Genomic DNA, 23,247 nt, shown 5'->3' on the forward strand with positions numbered 1-23,247 from the left:
GTTGGAAGGAGAGCCACCTGATGTGTATCCGCTCAGCAAATCGCCATCACCGGAAGTCTTAAATCTGGCAACCTTGCATGAAATTCCTAATTAATTTACCTCAGACAGCTCTTGTCACAGCAAGCAATGGCAAGCCTATAACTGTCGTTATTTCCCATCATTGTTAGAACTCAAAAAGCTGTTTAAATACAACCCAAGAAGGGTAAAATCTATACATTCACTGGGGAATGTTTTTCATAGTTCCAGTGGCCATTTTCCAAGGCCACATTGCTGACTGGGAACCTTGACTCCCAGCATGCACCATGGTAAAATTACACCTCCCCACTCCCCATGTGAAAATGTCACGTGTCCGCTACGTAGTTTTCTGAAATGCTCATCAAGCAGCCAACCATTAATTTTGCTCCTTTGATTTTAAAAAAAAGTTGTTTCTTTAGAATTTTAGACTTCATTTACATACGGATAATTCTAGAACCCTGTTCAAACTAAAACATTCTGCTTTTAAACAGTGTTGGTCAGGCGTAGATGATATTATGGAGTCAGCAAATCAGGCACAAAATGTAAGTGTGTCAGGCTGATAGTCTTGTAGTCGGATTTGAATGCTGTGAGGACTTTTACACTTGCGTTTTCCTTTGTATGGACAAGATGGAATAGGACAGAGGGGGAAACCCGAGTTTACTTGACAATGCTTGGATGCTGATGTCCTGGTTTTACATTTGATTATTGCTACATTATATGTCTCTTCCGTATAAAATATAATGCAGATGTTTTTCTTGTCTATTTTTGAAATACCGTACTGAAATGGTTTATCTATTTGAGTCAAGTTTTTCTTTCTGTCGACCACTTTCACATAATTTAACCCAGCTCTTGGATATATTTTCCTGCCAGTCAGTGTGGTCCTGAAGTTTGTGCATCACTAACATGTGAATGAGATTGTGAGTCTATTGCAACAGTACAATCAACCCGATAACATCAAAAAATAAGTGGAACTGTTGATTCCACAGTGGGTTTTAGAAATAATTCCAGCGTGCTCATTCATCTTTAGGAATTAAACTATTTAGGGTGGCGCAGTGGTTAGCACTGCTGCCTACGGCACTGAAGGCCCGGGTTCAGATCCCAGCCCTGGGTCAATGTCCGTGTGGAGTTTGCACATTCTCCCCGTGCCTGCATGGGTTTCGCCTCCACAACCAAAAGATGTGCAGGTTAGGTGGATTGGCGACGCTAAATTGCCCCTTAATTGAAAAAGAAAATTGGTGACTCTAAATTTATTAAAAAAATAAGGAATGATACTATTTAAATTGTCACTAGAAAATCGAGCTTTCTGCATAGTGAAGATAATTCAAGATTAAAATCATCTGCAATGTGTGCAGAGCAGCCTTGATTAATCGACGATATGCTGAGCAGGTTTTTCTGTTTATTCTTTCACTGGGTGTAGGTGTCTCTGGATAAGCTTGCTTCCCAACTACCCTTGAGAAGGTGATGGTTGAGCTGACTTCTTGAACCACTGCAGCCTATGTGTTATAGGTACAACCACATTGCTGTTGGGGAGGGAACTCCTGGATTTTGACCCAGCAACTATGAAGGAATGGTGATATCATTCCAAGTCAGAATGAGGGGGGGGGGGGGGGAGACGGTGAAGCTGGTAGGTATTCCCATGCATCTTTTGCCCATGTCCTAGGTGTAGAGGTCATGGGTTTGGACAGTCCTGTTGAATTGCTGCAGTGCAATTGTAGATGGTACACACTGCTGCCACTGTAGTTCAGTAGTGGAGGGAATGAATGTTTAAGGTGGCGGATAGGGTGACAATCAAGCAGGCTGTTTTGTCCTGTATGTTGTCTAGCTTCTTGAGTGTTATTGAAGATGCACACATCCAGGCAATTGGAGAGTATGCCATCACACTCCTGATTTGTGCCTTGTATTTTTTTTCTTAAAAATTTAGAGTACCCAATTCATTTTCTCCAATTAAGGGGCAATTTAGCATGGCCAATCACCTAGCCTGCACATCTTTTGAGTTGTGGGGGCGAAACCCGTGCAAACACGGGGCGAATGTGCAAACTCCACACAGACGGTGACCCAGAGCCGGGATCGAACCTGGGACCTCGACGCCGTGAGGCAGCAGTGCTGCCACCGTGCTGCCCTTGATTTGTGCCTTGTAGATAGTGGACAGGCTTTGGGGAGTCAGAAAATGAGTTAATGATCTTAATTTCTTAAGTAATGATCCTCATTTGTTTTCACTGAATTATCAAAATATGTTGTGTGTGTTAGGATTACAATAGTGGTGTGTTAATAACACTGCCAATAGTTCTACAGCTTTCAAGCAACCTATCTACTTCAGGGGCTCATGTGGAACTTCATCAATAAAACTTTAACCACAACTAGACATATTCTTATGTCGAGGTATCGGGTTTTCACAGCGCACGGTCTTCTGCATAATGAGGTTGATTGCTTCTGCTGTTGCTACTGGCAACAATGCTTCCCATTAAAAAAGGTACATTGGTTGAGCTGATATAAAGTTTGCAAAAACAATTCTCTTGTCAGGTGCACCTATTCAGATTTGCAGATGATGAAAGCACCAGGTTTGTCTATTTAAAACCATCATTTGGTGTACCGTAATATAATAATAATAATGGTAATCACTTATTGTCACGAGTAGGCTTCAGTGAAGTTTCTGTGAAAATCCCCTCGTCGCCATATTCCGGCGCCTGTTTGGAGGCTGGTATGGGAATTGAACCCACGCTGCTGGCATTGTTCTGTATTACTAGCCAGCGATTTAGCCCACTGTGCTAAACCAGCCCATGGTTTAATACCAACACTTCTTAAAATATTTCATCTTGGCATTCTTCTTAACTCCACTTTCATTGAGAACGATGAGTGTAGACATCAATGTTGGAAAAGTAGTGCTGAAGAATGGAACATCCCCTACTTTGAAGTTAGTGTCAGGTGCTCCCAAATCAGTTACAGACCAAAGATATGTAGGGTAAAGCTCACTCTTCATGTCTTCAACCATGTGCCCATTCCCTAACCTCAAAGGTTCAGATCTGCGGCAACAGTGTGATATTTTTCCTCCTCCCGTACCAGCCACTTGTGAATGAGGCTGTCATAGAATTTCATAGAACCATAGAATTTACAGTGCAGAAGGGGGCCATTTAGCCCATCGAGTCTGTACCAGCCCCTGGAAAGGGCACCCTAAATAAGCCTACACCTCCGCCCTATCCCAGTAACCCCACCTAACCTTTTTTGGACACCAAGGGCAATTTAGCATGTGTCATGGGAGTGTGCCTTTAAGAAATGTTTCTGTCTTATCACATGGCTTCAATGATCTCATTGTGTGGGTGGAGCTGGGCTGTGGCTCTGGGATTTGCTTTTACTTTCACTTTGGTTTGGGGCTTGTTTGTGACTATGAGTTTTTTCCTTTTGTTTTCACATTTGCCTGCTGTACCTACTTTTTTTAAAGCTGTTTCCAGATTACTTGATAACTTGAAAAGAAATAACTGTTTTCCGGAATGAATTCAAACCTGTTGTTTTGGAAAGGAAACATGAGCATCCATACCAGGTCTTGGGCTGGATTCTTTGAGCCTCCGCGCCGAAATCGCATTCAGCGTTGGGGGCAGAGAATGGTTGTCAACCCGGTAATTTGGACCGGTGTCGCTCCCGCGAGAATCGCATGCACGAACTACGCAGCGAGGGTAGGGGGCCATTAACAGAGGCCCCCCGCGATTCTCCGCTCGCAACTGGCAGTTCCCGACGGTATGCTTCTAACCACCTATCAGCCGTCGGGTGGCGGCAGCGGACTCCGTCCGTGGCCGCCCTGGTGGGGGGCAGGGGGATCATTCACCGGGGCCTCATGGATGACCAGGGGAGCGATTGGGCGCCATGGACCCGCGGGCACACGCGATCTCAGGGGGGCCTACATTTTTGGTGTCGCTCTGCAGTCCGAGCCCACCATGTCACACGGGGCGATCGCTGCAGGCCACTCCCAACTGGAAGTGCAGGGCCCCATATCCGCAGCCAGAGCTGCGAGAACCACTTGGGGGCCCTGCCAGCCCCATGCAGATGGGAGAACTGCAGATGCCAGTTTTTAAGCTGGCGTGGGGACATAGCCCCATTATTGGAAAAACCAGCCCCTTGTGTGCTGGGCCACACTTTTTGAAAAGGGGCTCGTGGTTTAAGGGATCTTGTTATTAAATTGGAACAGTTAAAGTGCGGAATTTACTCAGGGTTATACATAGATTACTGTAGCTGTGTGGGGTTTGTATGTGTGTGTTTATAAAAATGTTAACTAAATTCGTAGAATAAAGCTTGTTTTTGATTAAAAGTGCTTACGGCCTCTGCTGAATAACACCTGAAAGGCAGGCCCTTGTGCTCCTCATAACTAAAATCGATAAACAGCACGGTAGCATGGTGGTTAGCATAAATGCTTCACAGCTCCAGGGTCCCAGGTTCGATTCCCGGCTGGGTCACTGTCTGTGCGGAGTCTGCACGTCCTCCCCGTGTGTGCGTGGGTTTCCTCCGGGTGCTCCGGTTTCCTCCCACAGTCCAAAGATGTGCGGGTTAGGTGGATTGGCTATGCTAAATTGCCCTTAGTGTCCTAAAAAATAAGGTTATGGGGGGGGGGGGGGGTTACTGGTATAGGGTGGATACGTTGACTTGAGTAGGGTGATCATTGCTCGGCACAACATCGAGGGCCGAAGGGCCTGTTCTGTGCTGTACTGTTCTATCTATTTGGCTGCTGTACCAGTAGGTCGGGTGAACCCCATGATATCCTTAGGAGTTTTCTAAACCCTGGCCCATAAAACATGGCCAGTCCACCTAACCTGCACATCTTTGGACTGTGGGAGGAAACCGGAGCACCCGGAGGAAACCCACGCAGACTCCTCAAACCTATTTTGCGCAGGACCCTTTTTTGCTAATAGAACAGACTTTAATTTTGATTAGTTGATTGGATTTTAAAACTCAGCTGAGGTGCGGTGTCCTTTTTGGTAAAGGAAACCTGTTATCCTTACTCTGTCCGGCCTTTGGATGACCAATGTTTTTCACCAGTGTGGTTAACTCTTAATTGCCCTCTGAAGCGGCCAAGACTCCAGTCAGTTGTATCAAATTGCACGAAAGAATAAAACGGGATGGTCCATTAAACTTGAAATCGGAACACAGTGAAGACACACCCAGGAAAGTCAGCTGCACAGGTTCATTCACACTAACACAGTCAAGCAACAACATGCTATTGTCATAGTCACGTAATCATAGTGATCAGCTAATGTTCCAGAATAGGCCGGCCCTGCCCCAATAAAAGAATCATGTTCAAATTCACATTTTAGTGGACTCAAATTATAGGCTCCCTTGATTGTTTTTGAACTAAAGAACTGTGTTGTTTTGGTCATTTATTCAAATATGCATTGCTAATTTCAGAATAAGTACACATTCAACTCCCGAATTTGCATTCAGTTTGGTTTCATTTTAGTGTACGTTTTGTAACTATTTTGTTTCACCATCTCCTTCTGCAGGCTTCTCAGACACCGGTAAAATCCGCAGATCAAAGTAAGGATGAAGAGAGACCAAAGCCGAAAGAATCAGCTCCAGCATCAACATGTCTGTTGGAAAACTGGCCTAAAGGAGAAGGACTTGGCTACGAAGGCATGGGACTCGGCATGGGACTGAGGGGGGCAATCCGATTACCATCCTTTAAGGTAAGGGAAAGAGCATCACCATCAATTTGTACCATGTGAAGACAATGTTGATTGGTTGGGAGTGTTGACTCTGGTTGGTAGAGCTGTTGCCATTGACAATGCACCAGGGAACAGTTAACTGCCAAGCTTTTGTTTACATTCGAACCAGGCAGGTCCGGTCAAGGCATTGCCATGGTGTCGTTTTAACAACACCATTTGTGCCCAAATAGATGGTGTTATCATAAAATCACTTCTAGGCTCAGTCACAAACATTGTTGTCGGTTTCTATGAGAAATACATCATGATGGAATGGCACCTAACCTTCTATCCCTTTGCATACTTCCGATATGTAGATGGTATGTGTGCTATATTTGAATCTGCAGCTGCATGTAAGAATTTCCTTATACATCTTGAGCCTCATCCTAGACTCATTTGCCTTCGAAATGGAGCAGTCAAAAGAGCTCCCTTTCCTCAATGTGCCAATTCAGAAATCTGTCGATGTGTTCTCTACTATTGTCTACTGCAAGCCTATCTTCATTGGTCAGTATACATGATGGCAAACCTCATAACTAGGGCCCGAGCCATTTGCTCACCTTGCAGGCTTGATCCTGAAATAGGGCACATCAAAGCCTCCTTGTGGAATAATGTCAACCCTGATGAGATTATTTCTCACTCTATATTGTGCAAACTCATGAATGGGCCGAAGGCCATCACTTTCGACCCTGGAAAGTGAAGGCGGCACGGTGGCGCAGTGGTTGGCCCTGCTGCCTCACGGTGCCAAGGACCCGGGCTCGATCACGGCCCTGGGTCACTGTCCGTGTGGAGTTTGCACATTATCCCCATGCCTGCGTGGGTCTCACCCCACAACCCAAAGATGTGCAGGGTAGGTGGATTGGCCATGTTAAATTGCCCCTTAAATTGGAAAATTAAAAAAAATAAGTAAATAAAGTAAAATAAAAAAGTGCCCAATCCACGTCAGACTGCCCTGGAAGGGTAAAATGCAAACTGTGCCCAACCAGTCTGTGTTTTCAAAACTCAAAACATAGGGTGAAATTTAATGGAAACATTTCTAGGTTCATTTGTGGTGGGTTTTGCAGGGAGTTTCCTGCCGGTGAGTTCCCCACCACTATCAAACAACACTTGGTCATTGTTTTGGGCCGGGGGAGTTTCTCCCCGGTTTAGCCCACACTTAGAATTTGTTTTTGCACTGGAGGGGCTGAACTCTGAGTTTGGGCTGCCATTTTGAAAGGGTGCCCTAATCTCTAAGTGAGCTTGTAGGGCCACACAATCCCCACTCATGGACAATGTCACCCCACATACACATGGGCAGTACCCCCTCCCCCCACAAGTGAGGACCCCGCCCCCAACCCCCCCCCCCCCCCAGGACACCAAACCAGCAGCTCCTCCCAGAAGCCCTTACCTGCCCTGCACCCCCCCCACCTTTCAAACACCCTCCGCACCCTACTTTCATTGGCATGGCCCCCTTTGGGCCCTGACCCTTGGACGTGCCACCTTGGCACCCTTGCACTGCCACCCTGGAACCCTGGCTTTGCTCCTGCCAACTTGGCAGTGGCACCCAGGCACCTTGACAATGCCAGGCTGGCAGTGCAAAGGTGCCAGCTGGACAGTGCCAAGATGCCTGCATTTCAGGGGGAGAGCTAGGGGACCACCCTGCATTATCCTAATTCACCTAACAACACGTCTTTCAGGACTTGTGGGAGGAAATCGGAGTGCCCGGAGGAAACCCACGTAGTCACAGGGAGAACAGTCGGGAATCGAACCTGGGACCCTGGCGCTGTGAAGCAACTGTGCTAACCACTTGTGCTACCGTGCTGCCTCGTGATTATACGATCGGACAGCACTTTATAAACAATTCTGACTGCTAAAAGTTATACTGACGCCAATTAAGGTTATCAGTCAGGCTCAAAGTGTGACCGATTTATGCAGGCTAGAAGCTCCATATATTCACACAGGGCCCTGCTCTTTGCAGATAGAAGGAGCATGTCCATGCATTGCACCATTTTCAACTAAACAAAAGCTTGGGGGACAGCCATTCCTTGGTTCATTCTCCACTGGCAATGCTTCGACCAATCAAGCTGCCTGGTTTGAATTTGAACAAGAGCTTGGCAGTTAACCGTTACCTGGTGCATTCTCCATGTCAATGCCTCTACCAATCAGAGTTCACTTGCCAACCAATCAGCACTCTATTCTCATGTAGCACAAATTGTTGTTCCCTTTACAACTGATATTCTTGCGGATCTGTCTTGATGAGTGCAAGACGAAAAGCTTTGACAGCTGTCTTCTTTTTCAGCAATGCTTAAATTGAAGAAAATGCTTTCATGCAATGCAGCATTAGAAAATAATGTGTACTTTTTTGGGTAACAACTGCTTAGCACAGGGGTTTTCAACAAGAGTCCCTGGAGAAACGATGTAGAGTCTTCAAGATACCATTGCATTTTTGTATGTGCTGTAACTGCTTACATAGTGCTGATGAAATACCTTCAGATTCAAAATATCCAATTAGTCAATTCGCCTCATGCCAAAACTGTCAGGAAAATTATTTTGAATATATATGTGCCATGTATATGACACTATATTTCCATTCAAATGCTGCTGGATTCCATTGTTGCAAGGCTTCAGCTATGGTCCTTTGTTCAGTAATTCTCATAGCTTTTCTGACAAGATTGATAAATTGGTCTCATCCTTCCCCTCCTCCCTGTAGTACAGCATTTTGAACATTTAACGTTTATACTGATTGGGATGGGAATGTTTGTAACGGTACAGATGTCAATTACCTCCATATACCCAAATGCCAAATCATTTAAAACCTGGTTGCTACAAGCCCAATACAAAAGGTGATCTACAGACAGCATGGTGGCACAGTGGGTTAGGCCTGCTGCCTTATGACGCTGAGGTCCCAAGTTCGATCCCGGCTCTGGGTCACTGTCCATGTGGTGTTTGCACATTCTCCCCGTGTTTGCGTGGGTTTCGCCCCCACGACACAAAGATGTGCAAGCTAGGTGGATTGGCCACGCTAAATTGCCCCTTAATTGGAAAAAAATGAATTGGGTATCTAAAATGAAAAACAAAAAGGGGATCTTCCTGAAATAGATGAAGTGAACCTGCCAATTTTACACAGATGTTGCCACTTGTGCTTTGCCAACTAGCCGCAGTGTTTTAATGTGCTTTTTTAAATTTTCAAACTGGTAGCTGGAGAGCAATATTATACCAGTTTTCCAGAACTTCTCTCAGTCCCCACCCGTTACACATCCACCTGGCACCATTCTTTATCAGATAGCAGCACTCCGGTCATGGAACCAGCTGCGATAGCACTTGGGGCTAACCAAAATGTCCGATAAGGCCCCCATCCGCAACAACACAGGTTCACACCCGTGACAATGGACACCACCATTGGAGACAGGACGGGGGACGCTGACGGTTAGGGACAACAGATTGACAACACTCGAGGAACTAACAGAAGTTTCAGGGTTGTATATCACAATGTAAATGCAGTCGGAAGAAAGCAAGAATCGGGCAGTAATATGTTGGTTGTGGAATTCAGACAGTAAAAGTACTTTGCTTATTGGGTGGATTTAAACAGTTTGCACAAAGAAGTCTTTGCCATAACCCTTTAACTCAAAAAGAGAAGTAAATCTCCTCGTAAAGAACATTTACGTTGTATTCAATTAAGACCTTCTCAACGTTGACCCTTGACCTTCTTGCAGGCGCAAGGTAATTCTTATTTCCATGGTCACTGTGAACTGGAAATGAACACTAATGTTACTGAACAAAGACCCTTACACATAAAAAAAATTTTAAACAACTTTTCCACATTTCCAGTGGTTTGGCACCAAATTTAATGGCTGTTTTTTAATCCAATCATTGCCAAGATTGGCATAATCACATCATGGTTACAGTTGGTTAAAATGTCAATGGTAAAATAAATTTTGCCACGGTTGCATACCTATCAGTGGTCCATGAAAATTTAGCTTTAGTACTGTAAGAGTTGACTCTGTTTCTCGATCGATGTAATCCTGGGTGCAATGTCTTAATCAATGCTTTCACCAGATTTCGGTTTCAACAGTAGCATATTTAACATTCATAGACTTCTGAAGAAGACTAACAGCTAGCCAGTTTGAATCTGGGAAACAATGTGAAAAAGTTTGGTACAGCAAGGAATATCCTGAAATGCAGCTGTGACTGGATTTTATGATCTTTTCCTGCACAAATAAAATTGTGTCCTACTGATTTGAGCAACATTGCCCTCTCCCTGTTACCTACTCTTTAATATCTGCAGCCCTTCAAATAGTAGTCTGTGGGCTCTACAACACTACCACAGTGGTCACAACATTGCATCAGACTTGCTAGCGGTCTTTACTACATTTGAGTGGTTGAGGCATGAGGCTGCTATAAGAGTTATGTACTTGAAGCACTTACATAGATAGCAAGTGTGATAATAAGAGGCCTAGTAAAATACCTATTTCCACTTGTCATGTCATTAGTTAGCATCCAGGCATTATTTACAGACTCACTCAAAACTGAGGATGGCCAGAACTGCTGCTCTGGCCTTTTGGTCAGCCGTAACATCTTGCTGTGAAATTGAACTGTTCAACGTGATTGCTTTCAAAGCAGCAATTTGTAAATGTGAGAGTTTTTTTCTGTGTTTATATCTTTACTCGCTGGTGAATCCATTGCAGCTCCATTTTCACAGAATAATTGATTAGTTGTGAGGAACGTGTCTATGACTTTCAGGTAAACAGGTCGTGTTATGTTTCTGTAATAACTTGCAGGTAAAGAGGAAAGAGCCACCTGATGCTGCCTCCTCAGGTGATCAGAAGAGAATTAGACCATCAACGCCACTGGATGACGATGATGAAGGTTGGTGTATGTTTAAAACACATTTAATTACTTGATCTTTTCGAAGAGGTGACCAGGTGTGTAGATGAGGGCAATGCATTTGACGTAATCCACTTGGACTAAAGCAAGGCTTTTGATAAGGTTCCACGTGGGAGACTGATAACGAAGGTAAGAGCCCTTGAGATCCAAGGAAATTTGGCAAATTGGATCCAGAATTATTGGCTGAGTGGTAGGGAGCAGAGGCCAATGGTTGAAAAGTGATTTTCTGATTGGAGGCCTGTGTCTAGTGGGGTCCCACAGGGATCAGTGTGGGGGTCTTCCTGTTTGTGGTTTATATAAATGATTAGACAGGGTTGTAGGAGTAGTCATCAATAAGTTTGCGAATGTTATGAAAATTGTTGGGTGGTAAATAGTGAGGAGGCTAACCTTAGATTAGACGAGAATATAGATGGGCTGATCAGATGGACTGATCAGTGACAAATGGAATTTGATCCAGATATGTGTGAGGGAATGCACTTGGGCAGGACAAACAAGGCAAGGGAATGCATGATGAACAGCAGTACCCTGGGAAGCACCATGGATCAACGGGTCCTTGGTGTGCATGTACACAGGTCCCTTTAGGTAGCAGGGCAGGTGGATACAGTAGTTAAGAAGGCATATGGTATACTTGCCTTTATTAGCCGAGGCATAAAGTTTAAGAGCAGAGAGGTTATGCTGGAACTGTATGAAACATTGGTTAGGCCACAGCTAGAGTATTGTGTGCAGTTCTGGAATCCACATTATAGGAGGGATATGATAGCACTTGAAAGGAGATTTACCAGGATATTGCATGAGCTGGGGAGTTTTAGCTATGAAGAGAGACTGGATAGACTGAGGTGTTTTCCTTGGAGCAGAGGAAACTGAGGGGGGACATGATTGAGATTTATAAAATTATGAGGGGCATGGATAGAGTAGACAGGAAGAAACTTTTCCCCTTTGAGAAGGGATCAATGACCAGGGGCATAGATTTAAGGTAATGGGCAGAAGGTTTAGAGGAGATGCGGGGATAAACCTTTTCACTTTTCACTCGGAGAGTGGTAGGAGTCTGGGCAGAGATGCTCATAACATTTAAGAAGTATTTAGATGTGCACTTGAAATGTCAAGACACAAGGAAATGGGTGAAGTGGTGGAAAATGGGATTTGAATATTTGGGTGGTTGTTTTTGTCCGGCACAGATGCGATGGGACGAAGGATCCTTTCTGTACTGTAGACTACTATGACTTTGCCAAGTTTAGTATTTACAAGTTTACAAATGCCGATTAAGCTGCAGTACAAGACTGGCCTTCACATGCAAAGTTTCTGAACTACTCTTGTATCGGCTTAGTTTCCTCGGCTTCAGCACTGGGTGCAGGGGAGAGTTCAGTCATCATGCCTCTGTACTCTGGAATTGATTCTTAATTCTTCCACTTTGCTGGTTCTTTCCTCATTTTCAGAAACCTCATTGGCACTTTCTCCTTTGTGTCCTTACTTACCATCCCAGCTTCTGTCTTCACTGCCCCCCCCCCCCCCCCCCCCCCCCCCCCCCACTCACTACTCATCAATATTATTGACCTAACATGCCACCTTGGGTTACTTCATTATTTGAAAGACCCTAAATTAGTTGGTGCAAGTGTTTTGATCTGTACCTCATGCAGTTTGTGACTAAAATATTCTGTATTACATGCAGTGCAGAGACACATTTATGTGTATTCTGCTGTAAAATATTCTCTGGTTATGTCATAGTTATGATGTTACAAAGTCAATTATGTCACAAACAGGAAACCTCATTGTACAGGCTTTTTTTTTGAAGCTCTGATATGAGGAAAGGTTGATAATACTATTGGGATTGGTGGTGGCTATGTGAGTTTACAACAATGCAGAATACTCATTTCATCCCTTCATCACTTGTAACAGAGTCTGAGCGTGACCGAGACATGTCAGACGTAGCCAGTCATTCTTCTGAATTGTCTAAGAGAGATTTGGAGTCAGTCACGGAGAGGCGAAAACCAGCAAAACCTTTGAAGCTAGACAGTGAAGGGGAGGAGGAAGAGGAAACTTCTGGGAAAGAGGAAGAGGAATCCTCATCGGAGAAGGAAGATGAAGAAGAGCAGGATGAGGAAGAGGTTTCTGAAAAGGCGTCATCAGAAAAGGTTGGTTTGTCCTTCAGTGTTTTATCTTACAAGTTAACACAGATGATTCTATGGTACAAAAACTTGTCCAGTCCACTATCAGGTTCTTCACTAAACCTTTGGGACTGTCCACAATATGGTGTTTTTTTTTCGAGGAATTGTCCTGGAATAGAATTTACTTCAATAGTGTTAATTACATTAAACCACTTTAAAATTGAGAACAGGTCTGTGTACAGCTTGAAACTGAAGCCCATCTTAAAGTCTTAGCCTTATTACAGTTAAGTGGGCCGAATATTTGTTTAAACTGAGTTAAATAAAATGTTCTTCTGCAATGTCTCTTGCATCCATCCGCTTGATGTCTAGCATGGCTTGTAATTAATCTGCACTATGCTTGTTGCCTGCATGGTCTTAGAGAGTTGAAGTAATGTATTGCTGATTTGATGGGTGAAGGAGGCTGTTACAGGACGAAAGGAAAATTTATAGTGCTACGATCCAAGCTGGTGTTACTACTGGGCAGTCAGGTCCCAGAGCGGAACCTGGCTCCATAGATCATGGGTGGGATTCTCCGACCCTCCGTGCCAAAATCACGCTAGGCGCGGGAGTGGACAATTACCCAAAATAGGCCCCACGCAAGCATGCGATTCTCCAGCGACCGGAGAATCACTGCCATTCTCACGAGGGTGCCATCGACGCAACGCTGATCGGGGGCCGTTGGAAAAGGCCGTTGGGGATCGGACACCGGGGTGGGACCCTCGACGACGGGCAGGCCCGCGATCGGGGGCCACTAATTGGCGGGAGATCGCGAAGAGGGAGCAAGCTAGCTTCCTCCGTGTGGGCCTGCTGTGTGGCTCCACCATATCAGCGCCTCCCACGCCGAGGTGGGCCGCCACACACATGCGCGGACCCGCTTGCGGCCGCTGTGTGCATGCACGGCCGTGCGGTATGTCCAGAAGGGCTCCGCCGGCAGCCAGAGCTGCGGGACGCACTTCCGAGGCCTGCTAGCCCCCTGGAGAACGGGGAATCATCCTGGACTTGCGAGGGAAAGGTCCCGAGTGATTCTCGCCTGTTTTCTGGCAGGCGTGGAGTCTTAGTCCCCCAAAGGGAGAATCCCGCTCCATAACTTTTATTTTTTTGCTTCAAGATGTGGATGAACAGAGTCACAGGTCTGCTGATTAACTTTTAACAAAAGAATAAAGTATTTATTAAACAATAAAAGATTATCTATAACACATCATTCCTTCATCCCACTATACCTTTACAGGTTAGGACAGATTTATAAGTATTACGCAAGGTACAAAGTATCTTGTATTCTAATGTTCTCCGTATGTGCAGTCTATGTAAGCCAATAGGCGAAATGTGGTCAAACACACCACACTTGAAACAGTGACAGATGCCACCCAAAACAAATCTCTCCTTTTAATATTCCTCTGCCCTGTATTGCCATGTGCATTCCAGCTTCCACACAATCTCAGGTACACAGCCATGCCAAAAGAACAATACTGCTTCACAGATGTAATAAGGTCACCAACCTTAGGATTACTTCAGATGTCTGGCTTCTCAGCCAGCTGATTTTAAATCTGGTTCTTACAACAGCTGTCTCTTTAACTCCGTGCACTTTCTCTGCTTTTTACTTGAAATCTCCTGTACAGGACCTTGTTCAACTTGCTCTTTGTTCCTTTAGTGCAACTATCTTCCTGAGACATTCTTTTTGTCCCCACTCCTTGGTTTCTGGACTTTTTTTTTGTCTTTTGGGAAGTCTGCTTTCTGCAGCTCCCTGGTCCTGTCCAGCATCTCCTCGGTCCACCTTACGATTAACTCAAGTTTGTTCTGTCCGAGGGTGGCCCTTGGTTCCTAAGCAACAACCTAGTTTTCCTTTAAGCCCTTTTTGCTTTCATATCATAAACCTTCATTACCATGCATGCATCTAAATTAAACTGAAGTCATTAACCCTTTCAAATACAGAAACACCAAATGAAACTTACTTGAAGCTATACCTTACTTCCAATACCAACAAATATAAAATACTTAAACCAGCTCTATTTCCTAAGAGCAGTCACTGTATTCTGGGAAACATCATTTTTTTTTTTTTTTTTTTAATCATTTTTATTGAGAAATTTTGATTTTATACAACATTGACGCACCTTAGTAAAATACCGAAAATAACAATAATATTAACAATCATATACATTCGCCCCATCCCCATGAACAACCCAGCATTTTAACAACAACGCATATTAACACACTATAAAGTTACATAATAAACACTACAATAATGCACCCCCCCCCCCCCCCCCCCCCCCCCGGGGTTGCTGCTGCTATTGACCCAGTTACCTATCTCTGAGCCAGGAAGTCCAAAAAAGGCTGCCATCGTTTATAGAACCCTTGTATTGATCCTCTCAGGGCAAATTTGACCTTTTCCAATTTTATAAATCCCGCCATGTCACTGATCCAGGTCTCCACACTTGGAGGCCTTGCATCCTTCCATTGTAACAGAATCCTTCGACGGGCTACTAGGGACGCAAAGGCCAGGACACCGGCCTCTTTCGCCTCCTGCACTCCCGGCTCTACCGCAACTCCAAAAATCGCGAGTCCCCACCCTGGTTTGACCCTGGATCCAACCACCCTCGACACCGTCCCCGCCACCCCCTTCCAGAATTCTTCCAGTGCTGGGCATGCCTAGAACATATGGGCGTGGTTCGCTGGACTCCCCGAACATCTGGTGCACCTGTCCTCACCCCCAAAGAACCTACTCATCCTAGTCCCGGACATGTAGGCCCGGTGCAGCACCTTAAATTGGATGAGACTAAGCCTCGCACATGAGGAGGAAGAGTTGACTCCAAGGCATCCGCCCAAGTCCCGTCCTCTATCTGCTCCCCAAGTTCCTCCTCCCATTTAGCCTTCAGCTCCTCCACTGACGACTCCTCCACCTCCTGCATTACCTTATAGATGTCAGACACCTTCCCCTCTCCTACCCACACCCCCGAAAGCACTCTGTCCATCGCCCCCTGCGAGGGCAGCAAAGGGAATCCCTCTACCTGTCGCCTAGCAAACGCCTTTACCTGCAGGTATCTGAACATGTTCCCCTGGGGAAGGCCAAATTTATCTTCCAGTTCCCCCAGGCCCGCAAACCTCCCGCCAATAAACAGGTCCCTCAATTTGCTGATGCCCGCCCTTTGCCACCCACTGAATCCCCCATCCGTGTTCCCCGGGATGAACCGATGGTTGCCACCCAGTGGAGCCTCCATCGAGGCCCCTGTTTCCCCCCGATGCCGTCTCCATTGTTCCCAGATTCTTAGGGTCGCCGCCACCACCGGGCTCGTGGTAAACCTCTTAGGGGAGAGCGGCAACGGTGCCGTTACCATGGCACCCAGGCTCGTACCTCTACATGACGCCATCTCCATTCTTTTCCACGCCGCCCCTCCCCCCTCCATCACCCATTTACGCACCATTGACACATTGGCTGCCCAATAGTACCCCAGAAGGTTGGGCAGTGCCAGCCCACCTCCATCCCTTCCTGGCTCCAGGAACACCCTCCTCACTCTCGGAGTCCCATGTGCCCACACAAAACTCAGAATACTGCTAGTCACTCTCCTAAAGAAGGCCCTGGGGATAAATATGGGCAGGCACTGAAAAAGGAACAAGAACCTCGGAAGCACTGTCATTTTGACGGACTGCACCCTCCCCGCCAACGACAATGGCAGCATGTCCCACCTCCTGAACTCCTCCTCCATCTGATCTACCAGCCTGGTAAAGTTATGCTTGTGGAGAGTCCCCCAGTCCCTGGCCACTTGCACCCCCAGGTACCTAAAGCTCTCCCCTGCCCGCCTAAGCGGGAGCCTACCAATTCCTTCCTCCTGGTCTCCAGGGTGCACCACAAACACCTCGCTCTTGCCTAAGTTTAATTTATAACCTGAGAAGGTCCCAAACTCGGCTAGTAACTCCATCACTCCCGGCATCCCTCCCACCGGGTCCGCCACATACAGTAACAGGTCGTCGGCATACAACGACACCCTATGTTCCTCTCCACCTCGCACCAAGCCTCTCCACCTCTCTGAATCTCTCAATGCCATCGCCAGCGGCTCGATTGCCAGTGCAAACAACAAGGGGGACAAGGGGCAACCCTGCCTGGTCCCTCGGTAAAGCCGGAAGTACTCCGACCTCCTCCTATTCGTAGCCACGCACGCCATCAGGGCCTCATATAACAGCCTTACCCATCTAATGAACCCTTCACCAAATCCAAACCTCCCCAACACCTCCCATAGGTACCCCCACTCCACTCTATCGAAGGCCTTCTCCGCATCCAGTGCCACCACTATCTCTGCCTCTCCCTCAATCGCCGGCATCATAATGACATTCAGCAATCTCCGCACATTCGTGTTCAGCTGCCTTCCCTTCACAAAACCTGTCTGGTCCTCGTGCACAACCCCTGGCACACAGTCCTCTATCCTGGTGGCCAGGATTTTTGCCAGCACCTTAGCGTCCACGTTGAGGAGAGATATGGGCCTGTATGAACCACACTGCTGGGGGTCCTTGTCCTTCTTTAAAATTAACGAGATCAGCGCCCGTGACATCGTCGAGGGCAAAGTCCCCCCCTCCCACGCTTCATTGAGTGTTCGCACCAGCAAGGGGCCCACTAGATCCACAAACTTTTTATAAAATTCCACCGGGAACCCATCCGGCCCCGGTGCCTTCCCTGACTGCATCTGCCCGATCCCCTTAACTAGCTCCTCCAGCTCAATCGGCGCACCCAACCCCTCCACCTTCTCCTCCTGCACCTTCGGGAAAGAAAGCCCGTCAAGGAACCTCTCCATTCCCCTCCTCTCCCCCGTTGGCTCCGACCGGTACAGTTCCCCGTAAAAATCCTTGAAGACCTCATTCACCTCTACCCCCTTCCGCACCACATTCCCACTCTTATCTCTCACTCCAGCAATCTCCTTAGCCGCATCCCGCTTACGCAGCTGATGAGCCAGCATCCTACTCGCCTTTTCACCATGTTCGTACACTGCCCCTTGTGCCTTCCTCCACTGTGCCTCCGCCTTTCTAGTGGTTAGCAAATCAAATTTAGCCTGCAGGCTGCGCCTCTCCCCCAACAGTCCCTCCTCTGGTGCCTCTGCATACCTCCTGTCCACCTCCAGCATCTTTCCCACCAGTCTATCCCTCTCACTCCTCTCGCTCCTCTCCCTGTGTGCCCGGATGGATATCAGCTCCCCACGAATTACTGCCTTCAGGGCTTCCCAGACCATCCCCACCTGAACCTCCCCCGTATCATTCACCTCAAGGTACCCCTCAATACTTGCCCGGACCCTCCTACACACCTCCTCCTCCGCCAACAACCCCACATCCGACCGCCACAACGGACGTTGGTCTCGGACCTCTCCCATCTCCAACTCTATCCAATGCGGAGCGTGGTCGGAGATTTCAATGGCCGAATACTCGGCCTCCTCCACTCTCGGAATCAGTCCCCTACTCACCACGAAGAAATCTATCCGAGAGTAGACCCTATGTACGTGGGAGAAGAAAGAGTACTCGCGTGCCCTCGGCCTTACAAACCTCCATGGATCCACCCCACCCATCTGGTCCATAAACCCTCTCAGTACCTTGGCCTCCTACCCGTCCTAGAGCTGGACCGATCCAGTGAAGGATCCAACACCGTATTAAAGTCCCCCCCTATGATCAGACCTCCCGCCTCCAGATCCGGGATCCGTCCCAACATACGCCTCATAAAGCCCGCATCGTCCCAATTTGGGGCATACACACTAGCCAGTACCACCTTCTCTCCTTGTAGCCTGCCACTAACCATCACATACCTACCCCCCTTATCCGCCACCACCTCCGATGCCTCAAACAACACATTTTTCCCCACCAGAATCGCCACTTCCGGTTCCTCACATCCAACCCAGAGTGGAAAACCTGCCCCACCGATCCCTTCCTCAGGCGGACCTAGTCCGCCACCTTCAGGTGGGTCTCCTGAAGCATTGTCACATCTGCCTTTAGCCCCTTCAGGTGAGCCAGTACCCTCGACCGCTTCACCGGCCCATTCAACCCTCTCACATTCCAGGTGACCAACCGGACCAGAGGGCGTCCCGCCCCCCTCCCCCGTCGGCTAGCCATAGCCCGTTGACTGCCCGCCCCAGGCCAGCACCCCCTGCTCGACCCCGTCCCCATAGCGACAACCCCTCACCTCTGTCCCCCCAGCCCCCACCAGCTCCTTCTTGACCCTACCAGCAGCAACCCGGTATTCCCCTTTCCCCCCCTCCCTTCCCGCCCAGGCTAGGAACCCTCCCAGCCGCGAACCGTCCTCCATTGTACTTCCGTGGGTCAGCTAACTTCTGCTGACCCCGGAAACTCCCGCCAATAGCCCGACCCCTCCCGAAGTGGGATCATCCCCCAATCTATCCCTCCTCCTGGCACCGCTCCAGCGCGGGGAAGAACCAGTTAAGGCCCCGCCTCCCCCGTCACCATCTCCACCCCCCAGCCCCGCAGCACGGGAAACCAGAGGAAAGCCCGCGCTTTTGCACTGCCCCACCACACCCTTCTGACGCAGCTCCCAAATATCAGCCCCACTCCATACCCCCACTCCGGCATAGAATACAACATACCCCCCCGACCCTCCCCTCAAGATACACAGCCCAGACAATGTCCCACAGCACAAAAACAAAAACATAGCAGAACAACCCCTCCGTAAATAACCATATCAAAATTGCAAAAGTACTAAAACAAGAAGAAAACAACAGAAGAAAAAGAGAACACAGCAACAGCAGAATCCAGCACTAATATCTTACAGCCGACCTCGCAACCCCCAACCCCTAGTTCAAGTCCAGTTTCTCCGTCCGCACGAAGGCCCACGCCTCCGCCGGGGAATCGAAATAATAATGCCGGTCCGAATAAGTTACCCACAGGCGCGCGGGCGGCAACATTCCGAACTTTATCTTTTTTCTATAAAGCACGTCTTTCGTCCGATTAAATCCGGACCGCCGCTTAGCCACCTCCGCACTCCAGTCCTGGTAGATCCGCACTACCCCATTCTCCCAATTGCTGCTCTTCACCTTCTTGGCCCAGCGCAGCACGCACTCCCGATCACTGAACCGGTGGAACCTCACCAGCACCGCACGCGGGGGTTCATCTTCCTTGGGCCTCCTGGCCAGCACCCTGTGCGCTCCCTCCAGCTCCAAGGGCAGATGGAGAGATCCGGCCCCCACTAGCGAATTCAGCATTACAGCCACATAGGCTGTCAGGTCCGATCCCTCCAGCCCCTCTGCAAGGCCCAAGATCCGCAGGTTTTTCCGCCTCATGCGGTGATCCAGCTCCTCAAAGCGTTCCTGCCACTTCTTGTGGAGTGCTTCGTGCCCCTCCACCTTACTCACGAGGACCACGGCCTCCTCCTCTCGTTCAATGGCCTGCGTCTGCAACTTCTTGATGGCAGCACCCTGGGTGGACTGAATCTCTGACAACCTTCTGTTCGTTTCCTGCAGAGAGCTCAGTACTTCATCCTTGAATTCTTTAAAGCAGCGCAGGAGATCAGTTTGTTGTTCCTGGGCCCAGAGTCTCCATTCCTCTGGAGCTCTGTCGGCGGCCATCTTGGATCCCTTCCCCCGTTTTTTCTGAGGAGCTGCTGCTGTTTTTTCCCCCTTTCCACTCCGAGTTCGAGTCATGGACTGCAGGGAAAGTCGTTCAGCACACCTTCCCCCACTGGGAGACGTCGAAAAATTTCCGTTTTGGGCTCTCAAAAGAGCCGAAAAATCTCTTTAAAACGGGAGCTCCCAGATGTGTGGCTTACTGATCCATCACAGCCACCGGAAGCCTGGGAAACATCATTAATGACTGTGTACAAAGACTCATCCAATTCTAAGATCTATGTCTCTACCACATCTTATCAGTAGCCAGGCTTCTAGAAGAAGCCAATCTGCTTGGGATGTAGTTCCTTATGGATATTAGAATTGATTCCAATTCAGTGGCCACCTGAATTGTGAATCTGGAGGGGGAATTATTACATTCTAATTATTTTCTTAAAAAGTTAAATCTTTCAAAATTATGTATTTCTTAAATTAAGTTTACATGGAAAAAAAACCTGACCCTTTCCCCATTTTCACCTTTACGGCATTATAATGCGAGCCTTAATTTATATGAAGTACACCATGGTATGAAGTATACATATGGAAAGATATTAAAGTATTTCCTGCACCATAAATAACTATTGTCATCAAACTTTTTAAAAAATAAATTTAAAGTACCCAATTATTATTTTTTTTCAATTAAGGGGCAATTTAGCGTGGCCAATCCACCTATCCTTCACATCTTTGGGTTGTGGGGGGTGTGACCCATGCAAACACGGGAAGAATGTGCAAACTCCACACGGACAGTGACTCTGGGCCGGGATCGAACCTGGGTCTTCAGCGCTGTAGGCAGCAGTGCTAACCACTGCGCCACCATGCCGCCTCTATTGTTATGAAACTTAATGTGAATAAAATTATTTTTGTTCTCAAGTGAACTGGTGTAAAACCGTTTCTTTCTGTATTGATATCATTAGTATGGAATTAATTTTACTGATTATTTTATAGGAGGAAGATGGTGAGGATGGTGAAGCAGATGCTGAGACCAGTGAAAAAGAGGGACTGGACTCTGAAGAAGGTGAGGTCTTAATTAAGTGACAAACTGGCAGCTGGCAATAAGTGACATTCCGATTGTTGTACATCAGTAACTTTAAAATGTTGTAAGTTTAGTCGCATGTTATTGTTTTTATGTTGACCTGCATGCCAGCGCTATCAGGATACGGAAATGCAAGATGGCCAGCATTGCATCTCACTGAAGATTTGTAGCTCCTAATGTGCTTGGTTACTTTAAAAATCCTCGGTTCTAATCTTGTGAAATTTAAGAAGTATTTTCTTCCATTTTGGGTCTTCTGTCTTGCATGCTGTTTTCGCAATGGAGGGGTAGTCAGCCTGTCAATAGCCTATTAATTGTCACTGTTGTGGCACCAGCTTGATGATGTATGACAGGAGTATAGATTTCTATTTCCAATGATTGATTCTCTCTCGGTGCTAAAGGTGTAATGAGTTGGATGTAAAGTAACTTCCTATTGTGCTGCTGTGCAACCCATGCTAGTGTATAGTTGTATTGTGCTATTCCTTAGACTTTTACCTCCCTGCTGATTTAAAATATTGGTTGCTGCAAATGACATCAGAATTCCTATGTTTGCAGATGAAGTGATCAGTGTTGCCTCGTCTAAAGTGGAGGTGGAATATTCTGAAGACAGTGATGAATCCTCAGAATATGAATCTAGCTCTGAGGATGAAGAGGAAGAGGAGGAGGAGGAAGAAAAACAGTTACTATTACAAGTGGCTGAAGTAAAGACAGAAGAAGAAGCCCCAGAAGTGGAAGAGGTAGTCGATACCCCAAAAGATAATATTACAGATGAAGTTCCAGCAGAAAAAGAGCCAGGTGTATTATCTGTTTCATCGCCAAAAGAAGTTCCAGGTAGAGATAACTGCATACTTAATGTCTTGTTGCAATTAAGAATCCAACTGCAATTTATTTTGCAAATCTTACTGTTGTGAAATTCTAAATATAATATTCATCCTCAATGTCATTGAGAGTCATTACAATTTTCCCTTTAGTAATGTCCTGTGGCAACATTTCCATGATTCTCATTGCAGTTTGTTGGGATTAGGCACTGCTGTCTTATGCTGGTGGGGAAGGGAGATGTACCAACACATGTGCAGTACTTAGACTTCAGCCCAAAATATTAATTTTCATAGTAATAGCATAGTTTCTGTGCGTAGTTGATGGCATTGGACAGGTACCTTATATATGAGGTTAACGTTAAAGGTAGATTCTCCACAATGTAATTTTGAGTATAAGGGCCCTGATGTTCCTTGGGTTATGGGGTGGAAACCATTCCATCAAAGTGTGACTTTCTTCTACCAATTTGCTGTACTGTTTACCCTATCCAAAATATAATAGCCGGGGTTACTGGAATAAATAAGCCAGATGCACGTTGCCTCCCATTGAAATTCCCTCTCGGGGATAAAAAGAGGCAGATATTCAAAAGAACATTGATTTGTTTCAAATTCCTTTGCGCTCTCCCATGCAGATGCACAATTTCCATGCTAGAAAACCAGAAGAAATTTGCAGCTAAACTGTTTTGGCTTAAGTACAGAAACATAAGTAACTCTGGTGCATCCTTTGAAAGTTAGAGTTGAGCTGGATGTAAAGAAAAACAATGACACCTACAGTTGTCAAAGCTGGCAACATGGAGTACTCGGTGCTAATTTGTGTTGCCACATACTGCACTGCTTTTTTAGGAATTTTTAAACGAGACAGCTGTTCAAAGGATTGCTGTGTAATGTGCCAGATTGTGCTGAGTACTTGTACATGTTGATGACTCCATACGCATGAAATAAAAGTTTTAATTTATTGATTAATGTAATTAATTTACACTGTTTTTAAGTTGTACCCAAACCTATCTTTTTAATGATTGGATATGAATTTATGGCAAATAAAGAAATTCCAAAGTGCTTATTTAAACCTGATAGAAGCCTTTAAAATTCTTTTTTAAAATTTAAAGTACATTTTCTTTCTAATTA

At 46.6% G+C, this 23,247-nt stretch overlaps 1 protein-coding gene across 3 annotated transcripts in view; it reads left to right on the top strand.

Annotated features, from left to right (window-relative positions):
• setd1ba (SET domain containing 1B, histone lysine methyltransferase a) overlaps positions 1-23,247 on the top strand; it is a 202,779-nt gene that overhangs the window by 147,716 nt on the left and 31,816 nt on the right. For all 3 annotated transcript variants that reach the window (XM_038789604.1, XM_038789594.1, XM_038789584.1), the window contains exons 9-13: positions 5,499-5,681; positions 10,451-10,538; positions 12,450-12,685; positions 21,223-21,292; positions 21,863-22,138. In XM_038789604.1, the coding sequence (XP_038645532.1) occupies positions 5,499-5,681; positions 10,451-10,538; positions 12,450-12,685; positions 21,223-21,292; positions 21,863-22,138 (853 nt within the window). The remainder of the gene's footprint in view (positions 1-5,498; positions 5,682-10,450; positions 10,539-12,449; positions 12,686-21,222; positions 21,293-21,862; positions 22,139-23,247) is intronic.

This window comes from Scyliorhinus canicula, chromosome 1 (genome assembly GCF_902713615.1).
Source record: "Scyliorhinus canicula chromosome 1, sScyCan1.1, whole genome shotgun sequence".
In the NCBI taxonomy this organism is placed as follows: domain Eukaryota; kingdom Metazoa; phylum Chordata; class Chondrichthyes; order Carcharhiniformes; family Scyliorhinidae; genus Scyliorhinus; species Scyliorhinus canicula.